Genomic DNA, 25,657 nt, shown 5'->3' with positions numbered 1-25,657 from the left:
CATTCTAATCTAATTTAATACTGGCCGAGATATGAGATAAAGAAGAGGATATTAGATTTGGAATTGGGTATAGCATTGATAAGAAAGGCATGTGTTTTAATTAAGGAATCTAGCAGATGTGATCTAGTAGATGGGTGAAAAAAACTGGTCCGAGGACGGAACCCTGGGGTACTTCTGTGATGAGGAAGCGTATGTAGAATACAGTCAAAGAGAGCACAGATTCAGGGAGGATATTATGTTTTAAATAAGTGCTTTGCCATTACAGAAAAATACAAATATGTAAAAAGATATACTGTAGTTTAATATAACACATTTTTAAATTTGTTTTATTAGTACCTTTAAGTGTATTTTGATAAAACAAATGCAGCTTTGGTGAACAATAAGACTCTTCTCTCAAAAACATTAAACTTTTGAACTTAAACTAAATATTGTCACGTGTATTGCAGAAGAAGGCACAAAGATGATAAATAAGGTCTAACACGAAGTTTAATAACAATAATCCAGACAAGTTAGAATCCAACAGGGTAGAGAGACATGTAAACGTACATAAACAAGATCATTAATCAAACACAGCGGAAACCAAAATGAACTAATAACAGTGACCATGGTAACAAAGGTGTGGTGGGAAAATAAGACAAAGGAAACCAGGATATAAAATGTTACAAACTAAGTCCTTGAACAAAAACAAACTGAACATAATTGTGACATATAAATTGCAATTTGAACATATAAATTTAGTTTACAGGTTAAACTTATAGTTAATAGTTAAATTTATGTTTAAATTAAAACATTCCTGTAAAATCTGTATCCAAATGGCTGTATTTGAATTTTATTTGAGTTCACAGCTTCATTACTTTTCACATCTCCTTTTCTTTTATTAATATTAGATCAGCTGAGTCTCAAATCAAACATGAACTGAGAGTATAATGTCTTCTTTTATAAAACTGACAGCCTTTAATGATGGTCAATACCTTCAAAAAACCTGCATGAAATATTTCTTTTTTGTCAGAGTGGAGATATAATTGAACAGGAGGATGTTTTCTAGTGATAATTCCAATATCATGCGGAAGGACCCAAGCCCTGCCCTAGATGCAAAGCCTTTTTTATCAACATGGCTTTCGGATGCTCAACTCTTTCACATGTTCGTACTTCTTTTGATCTACTGTATAAAATGAAATGTATGTGCAAGGCTACATATGGTGTATATTAAAAAAAGAATAGTGTGCTGAAAAGAGATGCTGCCCTCTTGTTCTTCTCTCGTGTGATATGCTCTTGAGAGGGGAGTTTGTTCAGGGTGAGATGAAACAAACGGGTTTGAGTACAGACTGAAAGTACGAGTGGCCGTTCCATCGATCAACACCACTCTTCCTCGAATTCCTCCAACACAGAGACACTTTAACATGAGAGCGTTTTAATGGGACTCCTACACAAAACCATCAGAGATGCCACAGGTCACACGGAATGTCTGAAATTATCACGCTTTCCCGGCAAGATGCATGGTCTGCATAAGTGCAAATAGCAATATATTATGTTATTCACACTAAGTGAAAATAGCAACATTTTCTTTGTACCAAGTGCAAATAGTGGTATACATAATCTGAACCTCAGTGTATTGTAGTATAGTCTATTATAAAACAGTAGGCAATATTAACAACACATGCATACGATTATATTACATCAGCATCTGTAAGGACTGTACACATCCATGACATCACATGTTTGAACTACTTCAGTCTGGGAGGTGTTATGAGGCATCTTGTGCTCGTACTTCACAGATGAGGAACACTTTTATTCCCAGAGCCATTGACGCTCTGAATCAAACCAACACGCTTTTTATCTAGTTGTGTTGTAATTTTTTTAAATTATTTGAATTGTTTGGAAAAGTTTGATGAAATGCACAGAGAATGTTTTATCAAGGAAACAGTGTATACTTGTGCTGTTAATACCGTTGGACACTGATTCATAGTAGTGTCTATCAAACATGCTTGGACTGATTATAAACATTTAAATTGTTATTTTGTTAATTGCATCTAGTGTGGAAATTGCACGTATCATTTTGTGGTGGGTACAACAAGAGTTGTACGCATACAATGACAACAAAGATATTCAAATTCAAATATTTATCAAAATCATAACTGGATGCTGCTTTATTGGGACTGTTCCTAAAGCCCACCCCTACTACACCTCATATTTTGTGAGTTCTTGAAAAAGTGGATTCGAACTTTGGTCGGTTGCGTCAAAAGCTTATAACGCCGTCGACAACTTCTTTACTCGCTATAGACACATTTACCTAATTCTATGAACGCACTTAACAAATACAAAATCGAATCAGAATTGAGACAAATTGGTTCTCTTTGTGAAAAGTCTGTGTAGTTGGTATATATTTAGTATTTTAGTATAGGATGTGTATATATATATATATATATATATATATATATATATATATATATATATATAGTATTTTATTATGCTGTTTTCCCCCCAAATCAGTGTAGAATGTGAAGAATTAAAGAGTCAAAAGATCTTCTCTGAGCCTGGCCACCCGTTCATTAACAGACTGATGCATTTTGCTCACAAAAGTGCTAAAATCAGATTGTTCAGCTGCAACACAACTTCCAGTAATTGTTGTGGACCAGTTTTTTTTTATCAGTCTGTCCAGACAGGATTGTTTTTTTTTTTACTCAAAAATGCATGTTTTGTCATTATTTGCTTATTTTTCCTCAGCATCATTATTCCAGACCTATATGACTTGCTTTCTTACATGATATGTATTGATCTGCAAATAAGCAAACCTTTTTATTTTATTACCAAAACGTATGATACACTATCAAAACATTAAACTTCAATACTACAATACTAAAATATCAATTCAAGTTGCTGATAATTCAAGTGAGCAAACAAGTAAAATATTATACAATTTAGTATATTAAAATTGAGGGAAAACTCAATTTGTATAATATACAGTAATGTACAATATACAAATATAATGCACAGAAGTAACATCCTCACATTAAGAGGAACGCTATGCAAACATACTAGTTATATATAATTTGAAACCTATAAACCAGCGGAGATGATAGGATATTTGGATATTATGAGGTAGATATAAGGATATTATTGTTCATCATGTAAAGCGATCTTGTCTTTTCAGAAAAGTTTCAGAAAGTTTTACGATCTCTTTATGCATTTTTTGAAGTGTCAAGGTGGTAGTTGGTAGCTTTACTGGAGAGTACAGAAATGGAGAGTACAGAACTGGCTCAGATTTTATAAAAAATATCTTAATTTGTGTTCTGAAGATGAACGAAAGTCTCACAGGTTTGGAACAACACAAGGGTGAGTAAATGATGACAGGTTTCATTTTTGGGTGAACTATCCCTTTAAATGTGTGTTTTGGATGTTCTTTCCACTAGTCTGAAATAATGCATGTGCAAAAACCTCTTAGTCTAAAGAACATTTTAGTAATCTAAAGAACCTTTTTACACACTAAAAACATATTTTGTGCAGTTAAAAAGTGCAGATATTATACCAACAGCTTAGCAAATACAGAGTATTATTTTTTGCATGCGCATCTTGTTGTCTCCAGGCCCTAAAGCATACAGTAGCCTACCACATTTTCCGTCCTAGTTACAGTAGGTTATTTCCCTTGGTTGCGGATTCAGTGATAACAGAGCACAAGTCAGCATGACCTGCCCAATAGGCTTCAGGCTGATAGTCACAGCTCCCTGATAACAACATCCTCCTTTTGTGCCTGGTCTCATTCCTCATATTGCCTTGCCAAGATAAAGCCATCAGAACATGATGGAAATCGAATAAAACTCTACACTTTAAGAGGAGACAGTGGTGGCAGGACCTTTAGTTTGATGTATTATGTGGTGCAGGTTTCACTGTGGACTCAAAACGTGTGACTTTGAATTTGAATGCTTGAGACTTGACATTGACATTCGAGTTGCTGTTACTGTTGACTTGACTAAAACTTGCGTGTCAAAATCTAATTTGATGTCATATAAAACAGGGTACCATTCTTCCATTTCAGTTTGCTGGATTTAATTGTTGATGATTTGACACAATCCTGGATTATTCTGTTCTTAAAAGCTCATCTAAGTTGTCGTCAGTAACAGGTCCTTACGTGAGAACCATGTTGAACCAGAGGCAATCATATTTTAGTGTTATTACAATAACTTTAGAATAGTTACAGTTTTAGTAAAGTATCTCTAGTAGCTATTTTCTTACGGCATCATGCAACTGCTTAACTACAATAAATTAAATTAAATTTAGATTTATTTACAACCCTGACACTGAAAAACAACATACAACCTCCTGAATTGCAAAAATAAAAACATAATTAAATTGGGAATAATGCAACAGTTAACTGGTTTTAAAATAAACCCATTTCTCATCATTCTACTGCTTTGTTTGTTTTCTTACGTTAATGAAATCCAGAAATATTCTTTATTAAATGATTAAATAAAGAATGCGCATGCAAAAAATAATACTCTGTATTTGCGGCAGTGGCTCAGTGGTTCATGTAGGTTGTCTACAAACCGAAAGGTTGGTGGTTCAATCCCCGGTTCCACCTGACCAAGTGTCGAGGTGTCCATGAGCAAGACACCTAACCCCAACTGCTCCCGACGAGCTGGGTGGCGCCTTGCATGGCTGACACCGCCGTCGGTGTATGAATGTGTGTATGAATGGGTGAATGTGAGGCAAATATGTAAAGCGCTTTGGTGGCCATTCGGTCTGTGAAAGCGCTATATAAATGCAGTCCATTTACCATTTTACCATTTAAATATTATAAAATTTTTCAATTCTAATAATATAGAATTATTATATATAAATATGTATATATATATTATATCTAATACAGCCTTTGCTAAATATATACAAATTATATTTAACCATATTGCTGATCACAGATTTGAGTAGTTATACATGTGCTCAGAAAATTCTGTCGAGATATTTTGATGAAATCTGCATGTGCATTTGAAAAACCATATTACCCAATAAGCAATTATTGAATATCATTCAGAGTTGTGCGACAGTCAATCACTGTTTGTGGATACTATAGAAATGAATGGGAAGTACCGTAAACTGAATCCTACCTGTAGCGCAACTTATCTGTGATTTCTCTTACAAAACAATTTTCTTTAATAGATCTATCCAAAATGAATGTTTAAAGGAGCCGTATGTAAGATTGTGGCCAAAACTGGTACTGCAATCACTTTCAAATGACTGTAAAGCGGTGTATCCCCTACCTGACTCGAGGTTGCCAGATAGGCTGCAGGATCTAGCAGGAACGTGGGCTGCTACAAGAAGCTTCCAATGGCAAGTGACGAGTCCTACACAGTAAGTTTTAGGTTTTTTTTCTGTTAATTATGTTTATGCTTCAAATGAGAGATGTTTTGCAAAGTAATTATATATCGCAAAAATTTACTAACGGCAATTAGCCAAATATAATCGTAAAGATGTACGCTCGTATCTGACAGTAGATTGTTAGAATAGTAGCTGTTAGTCTAACCTGTAACGGTAGGTATCTGTCATTAACGTAAGTACAAGCACAAGCCTCTGTCACTGTGTGTAACCGATATCAAAGATACAGCTATTCATTTAGCTGACGCTATAAGTGAAAGCGTCCAGCTGTATTTTTTAACTTACCCTGCAGTACACGTCCATAACGCTAAAATATGTGATGTGATAGTGCTAGGCGGTTTGACCAAAAATTTATATCACGTTTTTATTTCAAAATTATGCCTGTTTTCCGGTTTATGACGTTTTTTTTTTAATGCATAATCAGGTGTTCAAAGCATTTTCTACTGGTTGAGAGAGGAATTACTGCAGTAAATTGACTTAGGATGGTCTATTTTACTGTCATTATTGAATATTGTAGAATAGAATAGCGCCCAGTATAACCTAAAATTGTGATTTCTCAACGTTCTAATAACGTTCTTATAACCAGGAAATAACGTTAATACAACGTTTATATAACGGGAGAATTGAACGTTCCCATAACATTTTGAATAAAGTTCGTATAACCAAGAAATTTCGTTAATACAACGTCTAAAACACTGGGTATTTTTAATGTTCCTAGAACATTCAGAAATAACGTTTTTATAACTTAATGGGAACGTTATGAAAACGTTCTTATAACCTAAAATTGTTAGTTGGGGAAGAGGAGAGATTCGCGATATGCACTGAACACGTTTTAAGTGCAAGATTCCCTGAGCGAGCCCAGAGAAAATAGACCAGCGTGTATCTGAGAGCACGGCACATTATATTCCGCGCACGAGCAGAGAGATTCGCGCTCGCGCATTATATTAATGTACTTTCGCGCTACAATAATGCACTCTCGACATTTGACAGGAAAATAACGCCATAGTTCTGTAGCATCCATCTTCCCTGTAACGTAACACCAGAGCACTGCTGTTTACCCCATAGACTGTAAAAGGTTTACCCTCCGCCTCGCAGTCGCTGCTTAGAAGTGTTACATTGTAAAGGGTCCGTCTGAAACAGTGTCGCGCGACGCAGCGTAACGTTCGTTCCGAACATTGTGTAATTAAATAAATCGGTATGGCGGTATATTCAAAATTAATGTCATAACAAAAATATACCGCCCAGCACTATGATGTGAAAGATTACATGTGATTTTATTATTTTTGGCTGTAGAACTTGCATGATAAACAAGTAGGCTACAAAACGTTCCAAGTGGGACAAATTATTCACATCATAGGCTACAATGTGCTTTTCATTGGTGTTATGGACGTTAGAAAAAGTTATTTTACCATGGAAATGCGCCTAGTTCTTCCAAAACCAACACTTAGTGCATATGAATATTTGAAATGTCCATTTACATCAAGTACAAGTTAGCCAAACATAGATGTATCTTACCTGTCCAGGAGAAAATTAGCAACGTTGGCGTCTGTCTTCAAATTCTTCTCCGTTTTTAGCCGTCTCCATCTTTCAAAGGTATCTCCTATACAGATCCTTGTTTTATTTCGGACTTTGTCACAAAGTATTTCGGATTCATAACGAGTTTTTTTTTTTTTTGGTTTCGCAACGTTAGACATTTTTTAATCCGATTCCCACACGTTTGTAGCTGCAGCTGTGGTAACCGGTGGTAACTAGGGCAGAGCTGTCAACCCGGATGCCGCAACACTACTGACTTTGTGATTGGTAGATAGGTGGAGGGTGGCGCATCAGACCAAAACACAACATGACAACATCAACATCAGTTGAGGGCTGCAACTTCACTTTTTAAATGAAGATATCCTGGCCGGACTACTGTTGTCAGTGATACAAGTATTTGAAATGAACATGATTTCTTAATGTCTAGTGACATATCAGGGCCATTTTATGATTAATTGAAATACATTTCTTACATACAGCTCCTTTAAGTGCAATTTTTTTTAAGATTAGCCGATGGGCTGTCGATTCATTAAATGATAAGCTATTTCCTCACAAATGCGGTTTATTCAGCGTGGTTAAGCCCCTCCTTCAGTGACATACATTGAAAAAAGGCCTCGTCTTAGCAGGTGTTGCCCTTTTTAATGCTAAGGTTGCAAGCTTGTCTTCAAGTGGCTTTTTTTGGTTTCATTTTCAAGGACTTTAAGTTGGTTTTTCTTTGTTTCCTGTTTCCTTTGTTCATATGTTCCTGTTTGTCCTTGATTGTCATGGGGTGCGTCTCAATCAGCTCTCGAGCTTGTGAATCTTTATATCTTGTTCATGAATTCGGGCACTGGTAAGATCTGTAAAGGACGCTGGCTTTTTGTTCCGATTATTGTTATGTGGGACTGTACACATTTGTTTAAAGGTGCCATGTGTCAGAATTGAGTTAAAAATATACAAAAAATGAGTTACACGGATCAAAATAATGAGAAGAAATAAGGGCGATGATGTCATTAAAAAAATGAAAAGTTATAGTGTTGCAGAGATATCAACCTGAATTAGCATGCTAAATTACTAGCCCCGGCCCGACAGATGTCATAATACCAGTTTCGGCCATGGGAGGCGTTATGCGGGCAATACCAGCCAAACTGCAATACACGAAAAAGTCGCACGTTGTGGGCGTACTTGAACCTGATGTCAATCATGTGGAAAGTACACCCCACTACTACAGTTCAGTTCAGGGAAGAGAGCAGAAGAATGGCTGAAGCCCTTGGCAAGAGACCCTTACCACAACCACCCGCTGCAGGGAAAAAAAACGCGATCGGAATCACAAATAAAATCGGATAAAAAAAGGAGCAGAACCAGAGTTAACATTGGCACTGCTTTCCATCGTTGGAGACAACTAATGGAAATGAAAGAAATGAGGTTTGACTCCAAACTTGTAACATTTCTTTTGGATTGGTAAGTAAGATGCTGTTAGTATTTCGCTAGAAGTTTGTTTTATATGTTTGTTTAGTTTTTTCGGGAAGTTATAACATAGAAATGTATCGAAGGCTGTTCGATATAAGTTCTAAAGTTAGCGATGGCTACATTGCAAGGTGTAATGAGAACTACGTGAGCTATATTATGTTTACTAAATTGCTTTCCTGAGGTAAATCTGACATATTTGTTCTCCAGCTATGTTATTGACCTCTGCACGCTGATTAAAAAAAATTATTAGTCGGTATTATGTATGAAGAATACATTTTGGTAAGTTGTAGCATACTGTATCTTTCAACAGTGTTCGTGTGTTTTTACTATTAGCTTGACAGAATCTGTGACGGTGAATTTGTGAGAGTTGGCAGCTCTGAATGGCGCTAGCTTGGTCAACAGCAGCTAATGCTGTCTGTCAAATTAATGTAATTCGAACTAACAATAAAAATGTAATATGAACAAAACGAATATGAACATTCACTGGTGAAGGGGAGTAGCTTGAAGATGTCATTTAAACATCACTTGACATCAACCAACGTTCCTCTGGACTCAAAACGTCCTCTATTAGGAGTTTGCTCGGCTTCGGCTATGGCTCTAGGGTCGTTGTGAAGGTAGGGGCGGAGCATAGAGACTATGCCGTTTCTCGTTTGTTACTCTAGAGTAGATCAATTCACTTTCTGGAGGTAGACTGCCCCCATCTGGTATGGAATGTGGAGTATGAATTGATTTTTTTTTGCGGATATTACACAAGGCACCTTTAATAAAGTTCACGTTGCATTTTAAGATCCTTTACATCTCATCATCATCCGTTCATGTCAAATAACTGATTTAGAATTTGTCATATTATCCCAGATGTTTATAAAGGGATGAAGAACAAGGCAGACTTGTTCCTTGGCACGCATCTCCTTTGTGTGATATTTTTGTGAAATATCTTTAACTCCTGAATCTTACCTGGATTTTTTTTAGTGCATTTTAAACTCAGAGTTATGGTTGCGTAGTTAGCGAAGTGGCATACCATAAACAATGTAATTTTAGCTTGCCAATGCCAACCAGTAGCTTTGACTTGACTATTTCTAAATCAGCTGTTACAGTTATTGAGCCAATGAATGTGGGTCAGATTGTGAAGTATTTGGTAATCACTTTTTTAGTGAGTGTGTGACCTGATTTTATCCATTGTAGGTTGTTTTTGATAGTTTCTTTTTGATTTTCTCATTAACCACACAGACAAGTTTTTAGTTATGCATTTTTGTTATTTATTATTTCAAATTTGTATTTATTCCCACATTGCAAACAGTTACCCCACATGCTGTCTACTCACCATTTCCTGTTCCTGTGACTCCTCAAAGGAGGGGGCGTGTCCACAGCTTTCCTTTTTCTTGGGTCGGGTTAAACCATTTCTACTAATAAGGAACTTAACCCTTGGTAATGTAGGCATGGAGACATGTCTTATGGTGTTTGCATTTAGTTTAAGTTGCTGAATGAGTTTATTTTATTTATTTTTTATTTTTGAAAGTTAATTGGATAATGGTCATATATTTAAGCTACAAAGGTTTTGTATTGATACCCCGGTAGTTGGTATGGTCTTGAGTGTAATGAGCCTGTTCTGGGCTATATAAGACAATCTAAACTGAACCTTGGGAGGAAAGGAGGGGGTTATATTGCTGAACGTATCATGAAGATTTTTGCTGCCTGTAGCAATTTGTTTTTCTTTGGTTATTGTCATATCAAAGTTTGCACTGAGTCCAGTGTATGTTTATTTTTGTAAAAAAAAATTTGGGGTTTAATTTTGGAATTGTTTCTGTGACACTTCACTGAGAGTTTGTATACCCCTACAACTCTACTGGCCTTTAATAAAAATCCTCTTTGGGATGATATCTGAGTCCTCAGCCTATCTACCACCTCCCCTTGATCTCTACGGGACACGTTATGACACACACGATTCCTTTATTTATAATATTTACTAAGACTTACAGACAAAAGCCCACAACTTGGCTTGACTCAGCCTGCAGCCTCTAACTCAAAACAGATAGTAAAAGTCTAGGAAGTGAGAATCGACTGATAGAACTTATGTCTTCCAGATGTTCAGTTTAAATCTAAATTGTACATTTGAAATAAGTTTAGCAGTGTATGCACACATTGAGTGAGTTGGCTGGTGTGCATGGTGAGGTAAAAGTGGATGTGTTTGTTTCGTGCTGTTAGAGCTCGGGATGGCCAGTGGTGATTCAGATCCGTCATTAGGCAGACCCCAGGTGGCAGGAGAATAGAGCCACAGCAAACTGATTCTGGGCCAGTGTATTTGTAGCCTGTTTGGATTAGCCTTGCTGATAGCATCAGAGCTGCAGACTAGCCTACCAAGTATGATGAAGAAGATAAGCATTTTTTCCCCCGTGAAGAGGACCCTTACTGTTCGTTTTCTGCTGATTAAAATTTGAAAAGTCTCTTATGCGCACCAAGGCTGCATTTATTTGATCAAGAATGCAGGAAAAACATTCTTATTGTGAAACATTATTACAATTTAAAATAACTGTATTCTGTCTGAATATATTTTAAAATGTGATTTATTCCTGTGATGCAAAGCTGCGTTTTCTGAAGCCATTATTCCAGTCTTCAGTGTCAAATGTCCAAATTTTTCGGGATTCTTTGATGAATGAAACAGCATTTTTTTTTAATACAAATATTTTGTAACATTATAAATTTCTATACTAGGCCTGTCCCTTTTGATCAATTTAATGTGTCCTTCTGATTATTTTTTTTATTTTTATTTTTTTTATCTTGTTCCAGATTTTGAATACTGTATTGTAGAGTATCACATTTCACACAATTTTTTTTCCAGCAAAACATTAAACAGCAAATCATCATATTAGTATGATTTCTGAAGGATCATGTGACACTAAAGACTGGAGTAATGATACTGAAAATTCACCTTCGCAATGACATAAATAAATTAAAATTTAAAATATATTCAAATAGAAAACTGTTCTTTTAAATTGTAATAATATTTCATTCTTTTTTTCATAATATTTATTTTTAATATGATCAAACAAATGTTGCCTAAGATACTCACAAAACCCCATACATTTTTTTCAAAAATTATTCCAAATAGTAGCTAAATATAAGACTGAAGTTCTCATTTAGTAGATTTCACTATGACTTTTTTTATGTACAGTGACAAATGCTGGCATGTCAAAAAACACAGGTGTTTGATCCGCATTACCTATCTGATCCAGGGGATATGAATGTTTTTTCCTTTGGTCCATCACATAGCGCTGAAAAAGAAAGCAGTTTCTCCCTGAAATCGGAGGGCAAGTGCTAATCCATTACACTGCTTCAAAACGGCCGCTTCGAGGATATTAACAGGCAAGTGCATCAGTCCCGAAATGAGAAATTATGGGCCTCGCTGGTGGGTAAATTCAGCTCTTTGGCCAGTGCCTTTAGCTGAATGACGACTGTCTGGCCTACTGACACACTTGACACACTCGAAGCGGCCACTTTTAGAAACATGGTAAGCTTTTCTTTGACTGTTAGCATTTTTAAGACAGTCTTTTTGGGCTCGTCATCTTCTAACATGACACTCTGACAAAGCGTCTTTCTTTGCTGCTTAATGAGAGTAGTTTGACTGCGTTTATCAGTCCTGGGGGAAACACTCAATTTACACGTATCTGGCACTACCTATTGGTGCGGGTGTATTATTGAGATGTAAAAGTTTAGACACCAAATAAAAGACGACCCCATTTTTTCAGCATTTCAACATTCACCCCCAATTTGTCTTCCTATATTTCGGGCATCGCACCTGTGCCTGGTGCCTTTCAGTGTTGGGGAAAGTTACTTTGAAAAGTAATGCATTACAATATTGTGTCACTCCCTTAAAGCGGAACTATGCAGTTTTGGCAATTTCTTCTCTGTATTCTCGCTTTTTGCTAGCAGGTTTCTCTATAAAGCTCCCCCTACAGCTTCGGGAATAGATATTTGACAACACTGTCGTAAAAACTCGTTGGCGAATCTCCCTCCTTCTTTCTTCTAAAAAAACTGCATAGTGCCGCTTTAAAAAGTAGCTTTTATGACAAAAAAGTTATATTTTGGGCAAGTGTAAAGACCCTTTTACACCAAAAGTGAAATAATAAGCCTAAGGCTGAAGGAAATGCAAATTCACGCTTGTACAGTAGAGGCTGCAGGTCAAATAAACCCTTCAGCTGTGCTGCCCTTCTGGATAACGGAAGAATAGGATGCAGGAGAAAAAAGTTTAACACTTGCTTTACTAATAAATAGATTTTTTTGTTAAGTCATTTTTGCTTAATTTTAACTGAATCATCAAAGTTCAGAAGCAAGTACATTGGTCAATAAAGTGAGATTAAGTGCAACATTTTTATTTATTTATTTAACATATTTAGTTATTGGAGGTTTGCATAATATTCTGATTCTGCATTTCACTGATTTGATTAATTTTGAGGAATATTGAATATTTTTTTGTGCAAGTAAGATGAGTAAATGCACGCTCACATTAGTCTAGAAAAGGGGCGTCACTAGGATTTTCATTTTAGGGGGGCTAAGCCCCCAATGAGGGTATGATTTTAAGAAAAATTATAACAAAAGTAACACTTTAGTTTAGGACCTAATGCTCACTATTAACCAGTTTCATTACCATGCAAAGGCAGGGTTTTATAATCACTGTGGTCCCAAATGTGAGGTAGGGCAGATAGGGGTGTTTTGGGTTTCCCCGAGAAAATTTTGATTTCTCTGATCTACATATTTTAAGATGTTTTGAAGGCCAAAACAATTGGATAACAGCTTTAAAACCATGTCAGTGGGCGCTGATAATTTTTCTCTCCTCATCAGCATCACACTCTTTTTCTCTTTGTTTTTATCTTGCTCTGTCTCTTCCCCTCCTAAAGCTGAGCTTTGACTGATAGAGGCTTTTCATTTTTGTCTGTCAGTGAAGAAAGTAACATAGGGTCAACTGATTTATTTTATTTTTGCCTATGAATCATTTTCTCAGACGCTTTCATTTACTGAAAGCTACTAAAGCTAGGTAATTAAGTTTATTAAATGCATTTACAATATGTAGGCTACACATTCATTAGTGATCTTATTCCTAATACAGGGCCGTAGACAGGGCTTTATAATCAAAGAGGTCCTAAATTTGAGGTTGGTAAGGGGTTCAAATTTTTTATGTTTCTGATATGTGCATTTCAAGACGTTTTTAAGACCAAAAAAAAAAAAAACAAGTATAAGAAATAGCTTTAAAACCATGTCAGTGGGCAGTAGATTATTTGTCAATACCTGCTCTCGCCTCATCTCCATCACTCTTTCTTTTTCTCTCAGTCTCTTCATCCCTTTCTCTTCCCCTCCTAAAGCTGAGCTTTTTTAATTTACTAAAGGCTACAATTTGTATTATATTCTCTATACAGTGGTGTGAATAAGTTAGGCCCCCCATGCTAAAGTTGCCTAAAAAGAGGAATAAAAAATCATCTTTTGGAAATTGATCTTAATGGCTTAATTGGAAAAATGAGGAAAAATCTCTAGATATGGTGAAGGGTATGTGATGATTGTACTGATACTGACTATTGTAACAGTCAGCCAACAGAGGGCGCTGTTAAGCGGTGTTGCTTCATGTTGCTTGTTAACGTAGTTTGAGCAATAAAGCACTCTTGAGAATGGCAGTCTATGTGTACAGTCCAGTCAATACATGGTACCAGGAGTAAACTCGTAAAACATGAGTGTAATGAATAATATACGCCCACCGGACGAGTTGAAGCTGACGGGTAACGTCCACGCAAACTGGAAAGCCTTTAGGCAAAGTTTTGAGCTTTATTTGTTAGCCATTGGGCTTGACGAACGAAATGATCGACGGAAGATAGCTCTGTTGCTAACTGTAGCTGGTCGGGCTGCGCTGGATGTATACAACACGTTCGTCTTTTCGGAAGAGGAAAGAGACACGCTGCCCGCAGTACTGAGCAAGTTTGAGGATTACTGCACGCCGAGAAAGAATGAAACATATGAACGGTATATCTTCAGGAACAGAATGCAAAAAGAGACTGAATCAATAGAACAGTATGTGACAGACTTGCGCCTTAAGAGTCAATCCTGCAATTTCGGCACACTGTGCGACTCCATGATAAGGGATCAAATTGTAATAGGAGTGCAGGACAATAGAGTAAGGATGCTGTTATTAAAAGAAACAGAACTTACCATTGAGAAAGCAGTTGGTATTTGTCAGGCTGCAGAAAGTACGAAGATGCAATTGAAATCGTTTGAAAACGAAAGTGAAACTGCTGCTGTTGATACGGTGCAAAAACACAAAAAAAGATTTGATAAGCGACAGACACAAAAATCCAAATGGAAACCACAGGGCAGAGACTGTGAGAGATGTGGAAGTAAACATGCTCCCAAAGAATGTCCAGCTTATGGCAAAGAATGTCGAAAGTGTGGAGGAAAAAATCATTTTGCCAGGTCCTGTCTCACAAAGAAAAGGGTACATGTCGTCGGACAGAAACGAGAAGAAAGTGACAGTGATGACGGAGAACCACTGTATGTCGAAGCAGCAATTCTGACTAATATGGACAGTAATGATGATGAATGGATAGCACCTTTGATGGTGGATGGTGTGACAGTGCCAATGAAAATCGACACAGGTGCACAAGTAAATGTTCTGCCGAGAAAATACTACAATAAGATGAACGTTAAGCCAAAAGTGAGACCAAAGAAATTGGACTTAAGGGCATTTAACGATCAGCCGATTCCACATATGGGTGTTTTCAGAGCGAGTCTTTCAGGAGAAGGACGCACCATAAATGCACTGTTTGTTCTAGTAGAGGAGGATAGACAGCCGATTTTAGGTCTGAAAGCAAGTGAAGGACTTGGGCTTATAAAGAGAGTTCATGTCATTGATAGCGCTTTAGTGACCACTAGGGGCGCAGCACACAGCAAACGGATGGACATATGTGCTGATTCTACCGCTGAGATAATGAGGGAGTACAAGGATGTGTTCCAGGGTATCGGTTGCTACCTAATCAGTACAAAATACGGCTGAAAGAAAATGCAGAACCGGTTATCCATGCAGCAAGAAAAGTGCCATTAGCCCTGAAAGAAAGACTGAGAAAAGAACTGAAATCCTTGATAGACAAAGGGATAGTGAGAAAAGTAGAAGAACCTACTGACTGGGTTAATTCTCTCGTCATTGTGGAAAAAAAGAACGGTGATTTGAGACTTTGTATCGATCCAAGAGATCTGAACAAATGGATCAAAAGAGAGCACTATAGGCTGCCAACTAAATCAGACATCACAAGCGCAATGGCTGGTGCACAGTTCTTTTCCAAGCTTGATGCATCATCAGGGTTCTACCAAGTTAAACTGGATGAGGAAAGTGCAGCATTGTGCACATTTAACACTCCCTTTGGTAGACATTGCTTCCTACGTATGCCTTTTGGAATTGCCTCAGCTCCAGAGGTTTTCCACAGGACAGTACAACAAATGTTCGATGGCATGGAAGGTGTGGGAGTCTTTCTTGATGATGTAGTCGTATGGGGTGCTACAAGGGCAGAACATGATGAGCGACTGAGAAAAGTGATGGCACGAGCACGAAAAGCAGGACTGAAACTGAACAAGCAAACGTGTCAGTTTGGGGTGAGAGACATTACTTACCTGGGAGACAGATTATCTGCTGCAGGGATACAGCCAGACCCTGAAAAAATAAGAGCTATAAAAGAAATGCCACAACCCAAAGAAAAGACAGAGCTGCAACGTGCATTAGGCTTAGTCAACTATGTGGGAAGATTTATTCCAAATCTGTCGGCTAACACGAAGGCATTGCGCAGCTTGCTGGAAAGCGGAACTGAGTGGCGATGGGAGCATGAACATGTGACTGAATGGGACATGCTCAAGAACAGCTTAGTTAAAGAACCGGTGCTAAAATTCTTTGATCCTGAGCTTCCAGTGAAAGTATCTACTGATGCTTCAAAAGATGGACTTGGAGCAGTTCTGCTTCAAAAACATGACTTGGCATGGTTTCCAGTGGCATATGCATCACGAACGATGACTGAGGCTGAAAGAAACTATGCACAAATAGAGAAAGAGACATTAGGAGCAGTTTTCGGATGTGAAAAGTTCCATGAATACATTTATGGAAGAGAAGTGGTATTAGAGATTGATCATAAACCACTGATAGCGATCTCAACAAAGGCACTAGGAGATGCTCCTCCTCGCATCCAACGGTTAATGCTCCGTCTCCAGAAATACAGTCTGACGTTTGAGTTCACTCCAGGGAAGCACCTGGTGATGGCAGATGCACTCAGCAGAGCATCTTTGAGCCATACAGGATCAAGTAACATAGAACATGATGTTCAGGTTCATGTAGACTGCATACAAAAACACCTACCAGTGTCTGAGGATAAATGGAGACAGATTGCTGAAGCAACGGCAGACGACCGTGAGCTACAAGCTGTAATAGACAAAATCCACCTGCCAGGAGATCAGAGGTTGACAAACCCATATCAGAGCATTAAAGACGAGCTGTCAGTTGTGCATGGTGTGCTCTTGAGAGGCGAACGGATTGTCATACCTACCTCCATGCGCTCACAAATGGCAAAACTCACGCATGAGGGACACTTAGGCATTGAGAAATGCAAGAGACGTGCAAGAGTTTTGATGTATTGGCCACACATGAATAAGGACATTGAAGCACTGGTGCAGCGCTGCGAGACATGTCAGCGGCACAGGTACCAGCAACCTAAGGAACCCCTGATGGCCCACAGTAAACCTGAGGAACCATGGAGAAAGGTCGGTACAGACTTATTTCACCTAGCAGGGAGTGACTACCTTGTCATCATGGACTACAAGTCAAACTATCCAGAGCTGGCGATGCTGACAAATACAACAGCACAACAGGTGATAAAACACACTAAAGCCATCTTCGCAAGACATGGAATTCCGGTGACTGTGGTGAGTGACAACGGACCACAGTTCAGCAGTCAGGACTACAGGGACTTATGGGTTTGAACATGTAACATCAAGTCCACTGTACCCGCAGTCAAACGGCTTGGCTGAAAAAGGAGTGCAGATTGTAAAGCGTCTGCTAAAGAAAGCTGCTGAGACAGGAGAGGATCCTTATTTAGCACTGCTAAACTACAGAGCATCCCCTCTTGAATGTGGACAGTCTCCAGGAGAAATTCTCATGAACAGGAAGCTGAGAACACGGCTACCCTCAGCAGAACACCTGCTTCAAAAGAGACACAGAGATTATGCAGAGAAGAACAGCCAGAGCAAAGCCTATGACAGGAATGCCAAACAGCTATGTCCACTGGAACAAAAGGACACGGTACGTGTCAGATGTGATGGGAAATGGGGACCTGTAGCGAAGGTCATCAAAGAGACAACACCAAGATCCTACGAGGTACTTACTGAGTATGGTAACACACTGCGACGAAATCGCCGTCACCTGCTGAAAGTGCCAAGCACCTGTAGTGAAAGTACAGACATAGTAATCTCTGGTGGACCAACTGAGCAAACACGAGTAGAGGAAAACTCTCCTAGCTCTACAGCTGTCACTGAAAACATCACAAAAAACTCACCTTCCACTGAGATGGGTGGGGGAAGACCACGTCGTCACGCAATGAAACCTAAAAGACTAATAGAAGAGTGTTAGGTTAGGTTTAAAATTTTTTTTTTACTTCGTATTTACTTAGTTATATTCAACAAAGTTTGTGCAGCTAATGTTAGAAATACGCAGCAAGATTGTGTAGTACTAACTTGTTTCTTTTGTTGTTGCTGTTATTAAGAGTAAGTGCTGTTTAGGTTGACAGACCTTGTTAAAATTGTCATTAAGTTCTTGTAAAAAAAAAAAAAAAGAGAGATGTACTGATACTGACTATTGTAACAGTCAGCCAACAGAGGGCGCCGTTAAGCGGTGTTGCTTCATGTTGCTTGTTAACGGAGTTTGAGCAATAAAGCACTCTTGAGAATGGCAGTCTATGTGTACAGTCCAGTCAATACAATGATGTGGGGATATTTTAATTCCAAAGGCCAAGGGAACTTTATCAGGATGCATATTATGCTGGATCCATGAAATAACTGGCCTTTAAAAATAAAAATCTGCCTGCCTCTATGGGAATTTAACATAGGGGGGCAATGACTTATGCACCCTGTATTTTAAGGAAGAACATTTATTTATTTATGATACATTATTCATACACAAAGAAAATTGGTGTCCTTAAAGGTTGGATTTTTCCTCATTTTTCCAATTAAGCCATTAAGATCAATTTCCAAAAGATGATTTTTTATTCCTCTTTTTAGGCAACTTTAGCATGGGGGGCCTAACTTATTCACACCACTGTATGTACACAGTCATTATTAATCTTGTGCCTAACATGATGAAAACGGCTTTGTTAATGTTTCTTATCCCCTCACAATGACAGTAAACTAATTATTACATTAACGTTAGGCCTAAGTCACGTGACATTGACCTATTTTCAGTTCAAAATGGCGAAATTAGACAAAACTATATTAGTCTGCCTGATTATTTTGTGTCATTCGTTTAACATTTGACCTAAAAAAATGTCAAATATGAAATGTTAAGTTTAGCTACTTACATCTTATCTCGCACTTGACCGTACGCGTCGAGTCGCACTGTAAAAATGTTACAATTAATGTTAAATGTTTTAATGTTACTGTTAAAATTCCTGCTCAGTAGCGTCTGTGAACATAAAGCCCGCCTACTTTGATTTGATTGGTCATCTCAAATATTCTGACATTGACGAGCAGTGACAGACCAGGACTGAAGCCCCCCTAAAAAGGGCCTAGCGACGCCCCAGGTCTAGAACTACAATAACCATCATGTATACACACAACGCCTCTGCACTTTGATTTGTCTCAACATGGGGACAAGAGAGCTGTCAGTCAATAAATGTGAAAACAAAGTAACTTGCGTTTCTTATTTGAAAAAGTAACTCATATATTTTGTTATCAATTTTAAAAGAAATGGGTTACTTTACTAGTTACTTAAAAAAAGTAATCTGATTACGTAACTCAAGTTACCCCCAACACTGGTGCCTTTGCTCTGCTGGCGGGTCTCTGTTTTCTTCTTTGCGTCCATTTTTGGTTGGTACTGTCTTTTGCCTGTGCTACTGTCCTGTTTAGAGATTTCATAATATTTCTGCACAAATGACATTTTGGGAAATTATTGCAATGCAGTTTTTGTACAAGTTTGAAATAGAGAACCAATAGTGTTTGGAGCAAAAACCATCCAATTCTGATTTATGGCCAGCTTACCAGTGTATCTCTAGTGCCAATCTTCCGACCACAACATTGAGTTATACAAAACCTTCATCACTCCCAGCATGCCTTTTATGTGAATAACATCATATTGTAAATATCGGAATAAACATCTTTGCTTTTACTTGCTACCTTACTGTTGCCAGCGTTTAGCCGGAAGCGTTTTCTCAGACCTACTTTATTCTAAGTAGGGCCCTCGGAAGCTTTGGTATAATTTGAAAACTGCATGAGGTGACAGATGAGCTCTTCAGCCAAGCCTGTTGTTGAATTTCCCATGAGTTAACGCAGAGGAGTTACCTGTGTCTTACACATTAATCCTGAAATAACAGTCCCAGGCCCTCTCAGTATGGTTTCACTGCATCTCATCTAATAGTTCAGGCATAATATTTTGGTAATCCTCCACTCCTTTATTTTTTTCCTCTTTTCACTGGCCTATTTTTCTCAGTGCTCATTACATTAGAGAGCTCGTACCTTTCCCAGTAATTTCACCTCCCCCATTCTCCTCGAAACTTCTGCTCATGTCTGCTGACCTAATGAAATGAGACTGTTGTTGGAATGTATTAGGCCAGGCTCGGCCCAATCCAGGCGTCTGGCACGGATGCATTTCCAGACTGTCATGCTTACTTTCATGAACAGAGCATCATCAGTGGACTTATGGAAATACCTTCTGATTGCTTTCAGATGGCAAGGTGGAGGTGACCAAGGAGGGGATGAAACTCTGCACCATGGGACCGGGGAAAGTGTTCGGAGAGCTCGCCATCCTCTACAACTGCACCAGGACTGCTACGGTACAGAGTGAGTGAGGAGAACAATGCACCTGCACATTTACAGTTCAAAAGTTAATTCATGGAAATGTATTGTACTTTAGGTGCAAAAGTCCTGTTAAATATGAGCACATGAGATTGCAGACATGCATGCACATGCATGATTGTGCACAAGAAAAGACCATTTCTCTTTACAACTGTGCAAAGACGAACCACAATCTGGAGTGAGTAACCATGGGAACACATACACTGTGTTGTCATCCTTAACTTAGCTAGAACAGCTACTCTCAGGAGGGAGTAACCATGGAAACCACACACACACACACACACACACACACACACACACACACACACACACACACACACACACACACACACACACACACACACACACACACACACACACACACACACACACACACACACACACACACACCAGTACACTATATCTACATACTGTTTATGAAGTAGCTTAAATTCCTTGCATACTTTTTTTCTGTCCCTTTAAATATTTTAATGCAAAGCTTTAAAGCATGCTTACCAGCAAAACCAGTAGATAGTCTTGTGATAATAAAAAAAACAAATATTGTTCCCTATTGCTCTATTCGAGTTTGACAAGGTCTTGTATTTCTAAAACAATATGACAGGCTGATTTGTATGCATGTCAGCCTGGCAAAATAATTTGCAAGCCTCACTTAATTTAATTATCAAAATGTACAATGGATAATGACTCCGGTTCTTTCCCTGTTAAACCAAATGCAACAATGTGTTTTTTAGAAAATTGCATATTGTTTATCTTGCTGCGTGATAGTACTTCAATCGTTGCTAAATCACTGATCTTTCGTGTGTTTGCATCCTTGTTATTGACACTGGTAGAAACTGGTAGTGTGAAATAGTGAGATATATACCAGCAATGGAAAGAGGTGAGTCAGAATCTTAGTGTCTCATCTGCATCCCTTAAGTGCGAATGCTAGGCCATTTCCTCAGATTTGAAGAGAGTCACCAAGATGAAAAACACAACCACAAAGCCATTATTTTGTCATGTTGAAGTGCAGTCTTCACCATCTTATTTTTTAGCTTTTCGCCTCTGAGGCAAATGCAAAAACAAGTCATCCCCATCTCTCATTTTGTTTGCCCCCCCCCCCCCCCCCCGTCTCTCTCTCTCTCTCTCTCTCTTTCTATGCTTTCTGTGAAGCAGCTGTTGCTTTACAAGATCTGATTAAATATATTTTGCTGCTGTTTCTGTTTCTGTTTTATTTTTTTAATTTTAAACTGATTGTATTGCTGAGATTTTCCCCTTTCTTTTGCAGTTTTGCAAGATACAGTATATGATGGAAACCAGGAATGGGCAACAATAATTTAAGAATTGGCTCTCTTTCAATTCATCAGTATGGAATAGAATTTATTTTGCCCCATGATGTTGAATTGGAATGGCTTAAATGTTTTCAAAAGAATTTCCCTCTACATGGCACAGCTGATTGGTTGTTGTCGGTTGTTGTTGCATCAGCGTCCAATGAGCTGCGGCTCAACATTCAAACAAATACCAGGGTGTTGCTGGTAGCAGTATGCCGTGTGCTTTCAGAAACCCTACATCTTCCCCAGCTCCACCTGTATAGATCTGCTACGGGGTTATGTATGTTACATATTTAGCAGGAGCAGCATGTCTTACCTGCTCACAGCAATCTATGTGAATGTTTTGGCAGTAGCAAGTCTTGGTACTTGCTCTACTGCAGCAGCGTAGTAAATCTATTCCGCCAAGACCAAATACATTAACATTGCCATATCCGTTACCATACCAATCTTCCAAGAGTTGTCATGAAAGACCCCAGCACATCCTAAATGCACAGAAAAGCCAGGAGAGAGATCAGGGGAGTAGGAGAGAGGGGAAAAATAATGACCATATAATATAATATATGTATATTAGAGCCCGACCGATATGGATTTTTGGGGGCCGATGCCGATACCGATAAAAAAAAGGTCTGATACCGATATATCGGCCAATATTATTTATGTGTATTATAGTACAGTACCAGTCAAAAGTTTGGACACACTTTCCTATTGGTGTGTACAAACTTTTGATGGGTACTGTATATAGAATACACATACACAGTATTTAAACAGAATAAATATATTAACGTTTTGCAATGATCACTCAAATGTGGTGATCAAACACTTGTGTGACAAAGATATGTAATGCAGGCAGGGGGAATGATAGAATGAGAATGACACATTTGAGCTGTAACCAAACTAGTTTGCATTGCACATTATATTATATTATATTCCAAATACTGTTGCATAATCTTCACTAACGACTTTGTCTTTTAATTAAGTCACGTTATATATAACAACTTGTATCAATAAATATATAAAAAGTGTCACTGACATTATCTTCTATTTTTAGTCTTAATTCCTCTAATCTGTACCAGTGGAGGAAGAACTCAGATCTTTTTACTAAAGTAAAATTTATAATATCATAATGAAAACGTTTTTTATTACATAATGTACAGACTTTTATACTATTTTAAATGAGTAGTAAGCAAAATGTACCTACTAAACGTGAAACTAGACAACTCTTAATGCAAAATGGCCCTATATAAAGTGTTATAATTATATAAATTATTGGAATATTGCTTGATGTTGTAATGTAGCGTTATATGCAGAATGAGCTTTAACACTGTGTCTACACACCGGACGTGGCCGTTATTGCTCGCGTGAGTCGCAACAGCTGTTTACCCGAGACGCGGAAAACCACCCGTTACAGAGCAGAATGGGCCATCCGTTTACTGTCGGAGATTTGTCGCTTGCGCCACGCATTTTAATCAATGTTTAATCAATCAATTGCCTGGATTTAATAAATAAGAAGTAAATATAGCAGACAATATAATCAGGACTTCTCATCTGCGCGTTTGCAATAGTCACAAGCTCACACAATACGTGACAGGCTGGCAGCAGAGAAATCAATTCAGTGAATTACACTGTGCAAATCAAAAGTAATAGTCTCCTACCCACTGGATGAAGAAGGGTTGGCTCTCAACAGAACATATAATATTCATTTTATTTTATTTTTCGTGTTCGCATTTATGAGGAAAAACGGATGTGACAAGCTCCGAAAGCGGCACTAAAGTGCTTTAAAACTTTCAGAGACCTCGAACAGAAAGCCTTTCATTAAAGTCAATTTCGTTTTGTATTAATTATATCTTAATTTTAATCAATGTTTCATCCACCAAATGCCTGGATTTAATAAATAATAAGTAAATATAACAGACAATAGATAATCTCGAAACGAGGGTCTGGTGAGTGAACTGCAACTCGTCTCATAAATGAACCGAAACTCAGCGTATAGACTTGAGAAATATATCTATTGAAATGTCTACTTTTAAACAGAAAAAATCAAAACGAAAGACAAACTGCTCTCTGTTTATGTAATCCTTCTGAAATGTACATTTGTCTCTGACTCGTTCAAAGATCGCGAGTCCGCATCCTCAACTTCATCTTTGCAGCCCTCAATTTTCTAAAAACACTTGTTATTAATAAACAATTAAAATGTCTCCTTGATATATTTGATGTATTCATATCATTGCTTTTTCCAGTTCATTGTGACAGCTTTTAGGTGGTTTATTGGCAGCGCCACCCTTACATGAATCACTGCATGCCGCATTTTTTTAATATTAATTTATCGGCCATTATAAATGCCGATACCGATAGTTATGAAAATGCCTAATATCGGCCGATTTATCGGTCGGGCTCTAATATATATTTTTATATATATATATATATATGTGTATGTATATATATATATATATATATATACGGTACATCAAGGTGACACCAAGCAAAAATGATTTAGCTGTGCTGAGACATTCCCTGGTGATCTCCGAGCTTACTGATCTCTACAAAGTGTCAAGTCATAAACTGCAAGCAGTAAGCTTCTTAGAGGGGTGTGCTGTGAGTCACTGCTATATGAGAAGCACATGCATCACAAAAGAAGTAGAATGTGATGATGTGTTAGTGACTTATGGAGCTTTGTCTATACACAGATGATGATACAATTGCTATTATAAAAACATTATATGATGAAGCTATCATTTGGATGTGAGTCATGAAGATGTTGTAAATGCCAATTCGTTTTTTGATTTTTATTCTTCGACATTTACTATACCAACTCTGTTGGTGGTGTTTCAGTAAACACACAACATCAATACAACAGGGAACATTATTCTGACATTAATCTGATATTTGATATACCTCATCACTGTGTCTGAGATACAGAGATCCACTCAGTATGTTTAAAAAGCAAGTTATAAAAAATATATAAATACATTTCTAAAAAATAGAAATACTTTCATAATTTACTTTACTTTCCAAACTTCTATGACATGCATTTGGCAAATGCTATTTAGATCTATATCTATATCTCTATACACTCACTGACCACTTTATTAGGCACAGCTGTTCAACTGCTTGTTAGGTCAAATATCTAATCAGCCAATCACATGGCAGCAACTCAATGCATTTAGACATGTAGACATAGGCAAGACGATCTGCTGAGGTTTAAACTGAGCATCAGAATGGGGAAGAAATGTGATTTAAGTGACTTTGAATGTGGTGTGGTTGTTGGAGTATTTCAGAAACTGCCGATGTACTGGGATTTTCAGACACAACCATCTTTAGGGCTCACAGAGAATGGTCCAAAAAGGAAAAAAAAATCCAGTGAGAAGCAGTTCTGTGGTAAAAAATGCCTTGTTAATACCAGAGGTCTGAGGAGAATGGCCAGACTGGTTCGTAGTTCTGGGTACCGAGTTCGGTACTTTTTAGGTACCGACCGAATTGCCTCGATACTACCGAGTATCGAAACATGTCTTGTTTTTCGGTACCAAGTTTCGGTACCTAAGTGGTTAATCTCGTCAACGTCAGTGAAACAATAAACATACAGCATGATTTGCTGTGGCGGAAAAACACTAGTTTACGCTGCTGCCCAGAGACGTGCCTCGTCGCACGTGAGGCTGTAGTGTGTGTGTGTGTGTGTGTGTGTGTGTGTGTGTGTGTGTGTGTGTGTGTGTGTGTGTGTGTGTGTGTGTGTGTGTGTGTGTGTGTGTGTGTGTGTGTGTAAGCGTCCCAACCCAGATAGATAGAAAATATGTGGAAATGATCAAAAGTGTACTTATGTACCCGACTCGATGCCATAAGCATACGATGCAATATTTTCGACAAGATAAATGCTGTCAAGACCAGCAACACAGGTAAATCTGATAAGGCACTTAGCGCACAGAATACACTTG

General features: G+C 38.0%; 1 protein-coding gene across 2 annotated transcripts in view; it reads left to right on the top strand.

Moving 5' to 3' along the window:
- prkg1b (protein kinase cGMP-dependent 1b) overlaps positions 1–25,657 on the top strand; it is a 235,748-nt gene that overhangs the window by 64,882 nt on the left and 145,209 nt on the right. For both annotated transcript variants that reach the window (XM_077206124.1, XM_077206123.1), the window contains exon 3: positions 20,296–20,409. In XM_077206124.1, the coding sequence (XP_077062239.1) occupies positions 20,296–20,409 (114 nt within the window). The remainder of the gene's footprint in view (positions 1–20,295; positions 20,410–25,657) is intronic.

Source organism: Siphateles boraxobius, unplaced genomic scaffold, assembly GCF_051911475.1.
Source record: "Siphateles boraxobius isolate OS27281-9 unplaced genomic scaffold, OSU_SipBor_1 55, whole genome shotgun sequence".
NCBI lineage: Eukaryota > Metazoa > Chordata > Actinopteri > Cypriniformes > Leuciscidae > Siphateles > Siphateles boraxobius.
The sequence above is the reverse complement of the archived record's forward strand: the minus strand, read 5'-3'. Positions and strand labels throughout refer to the sequence as shown.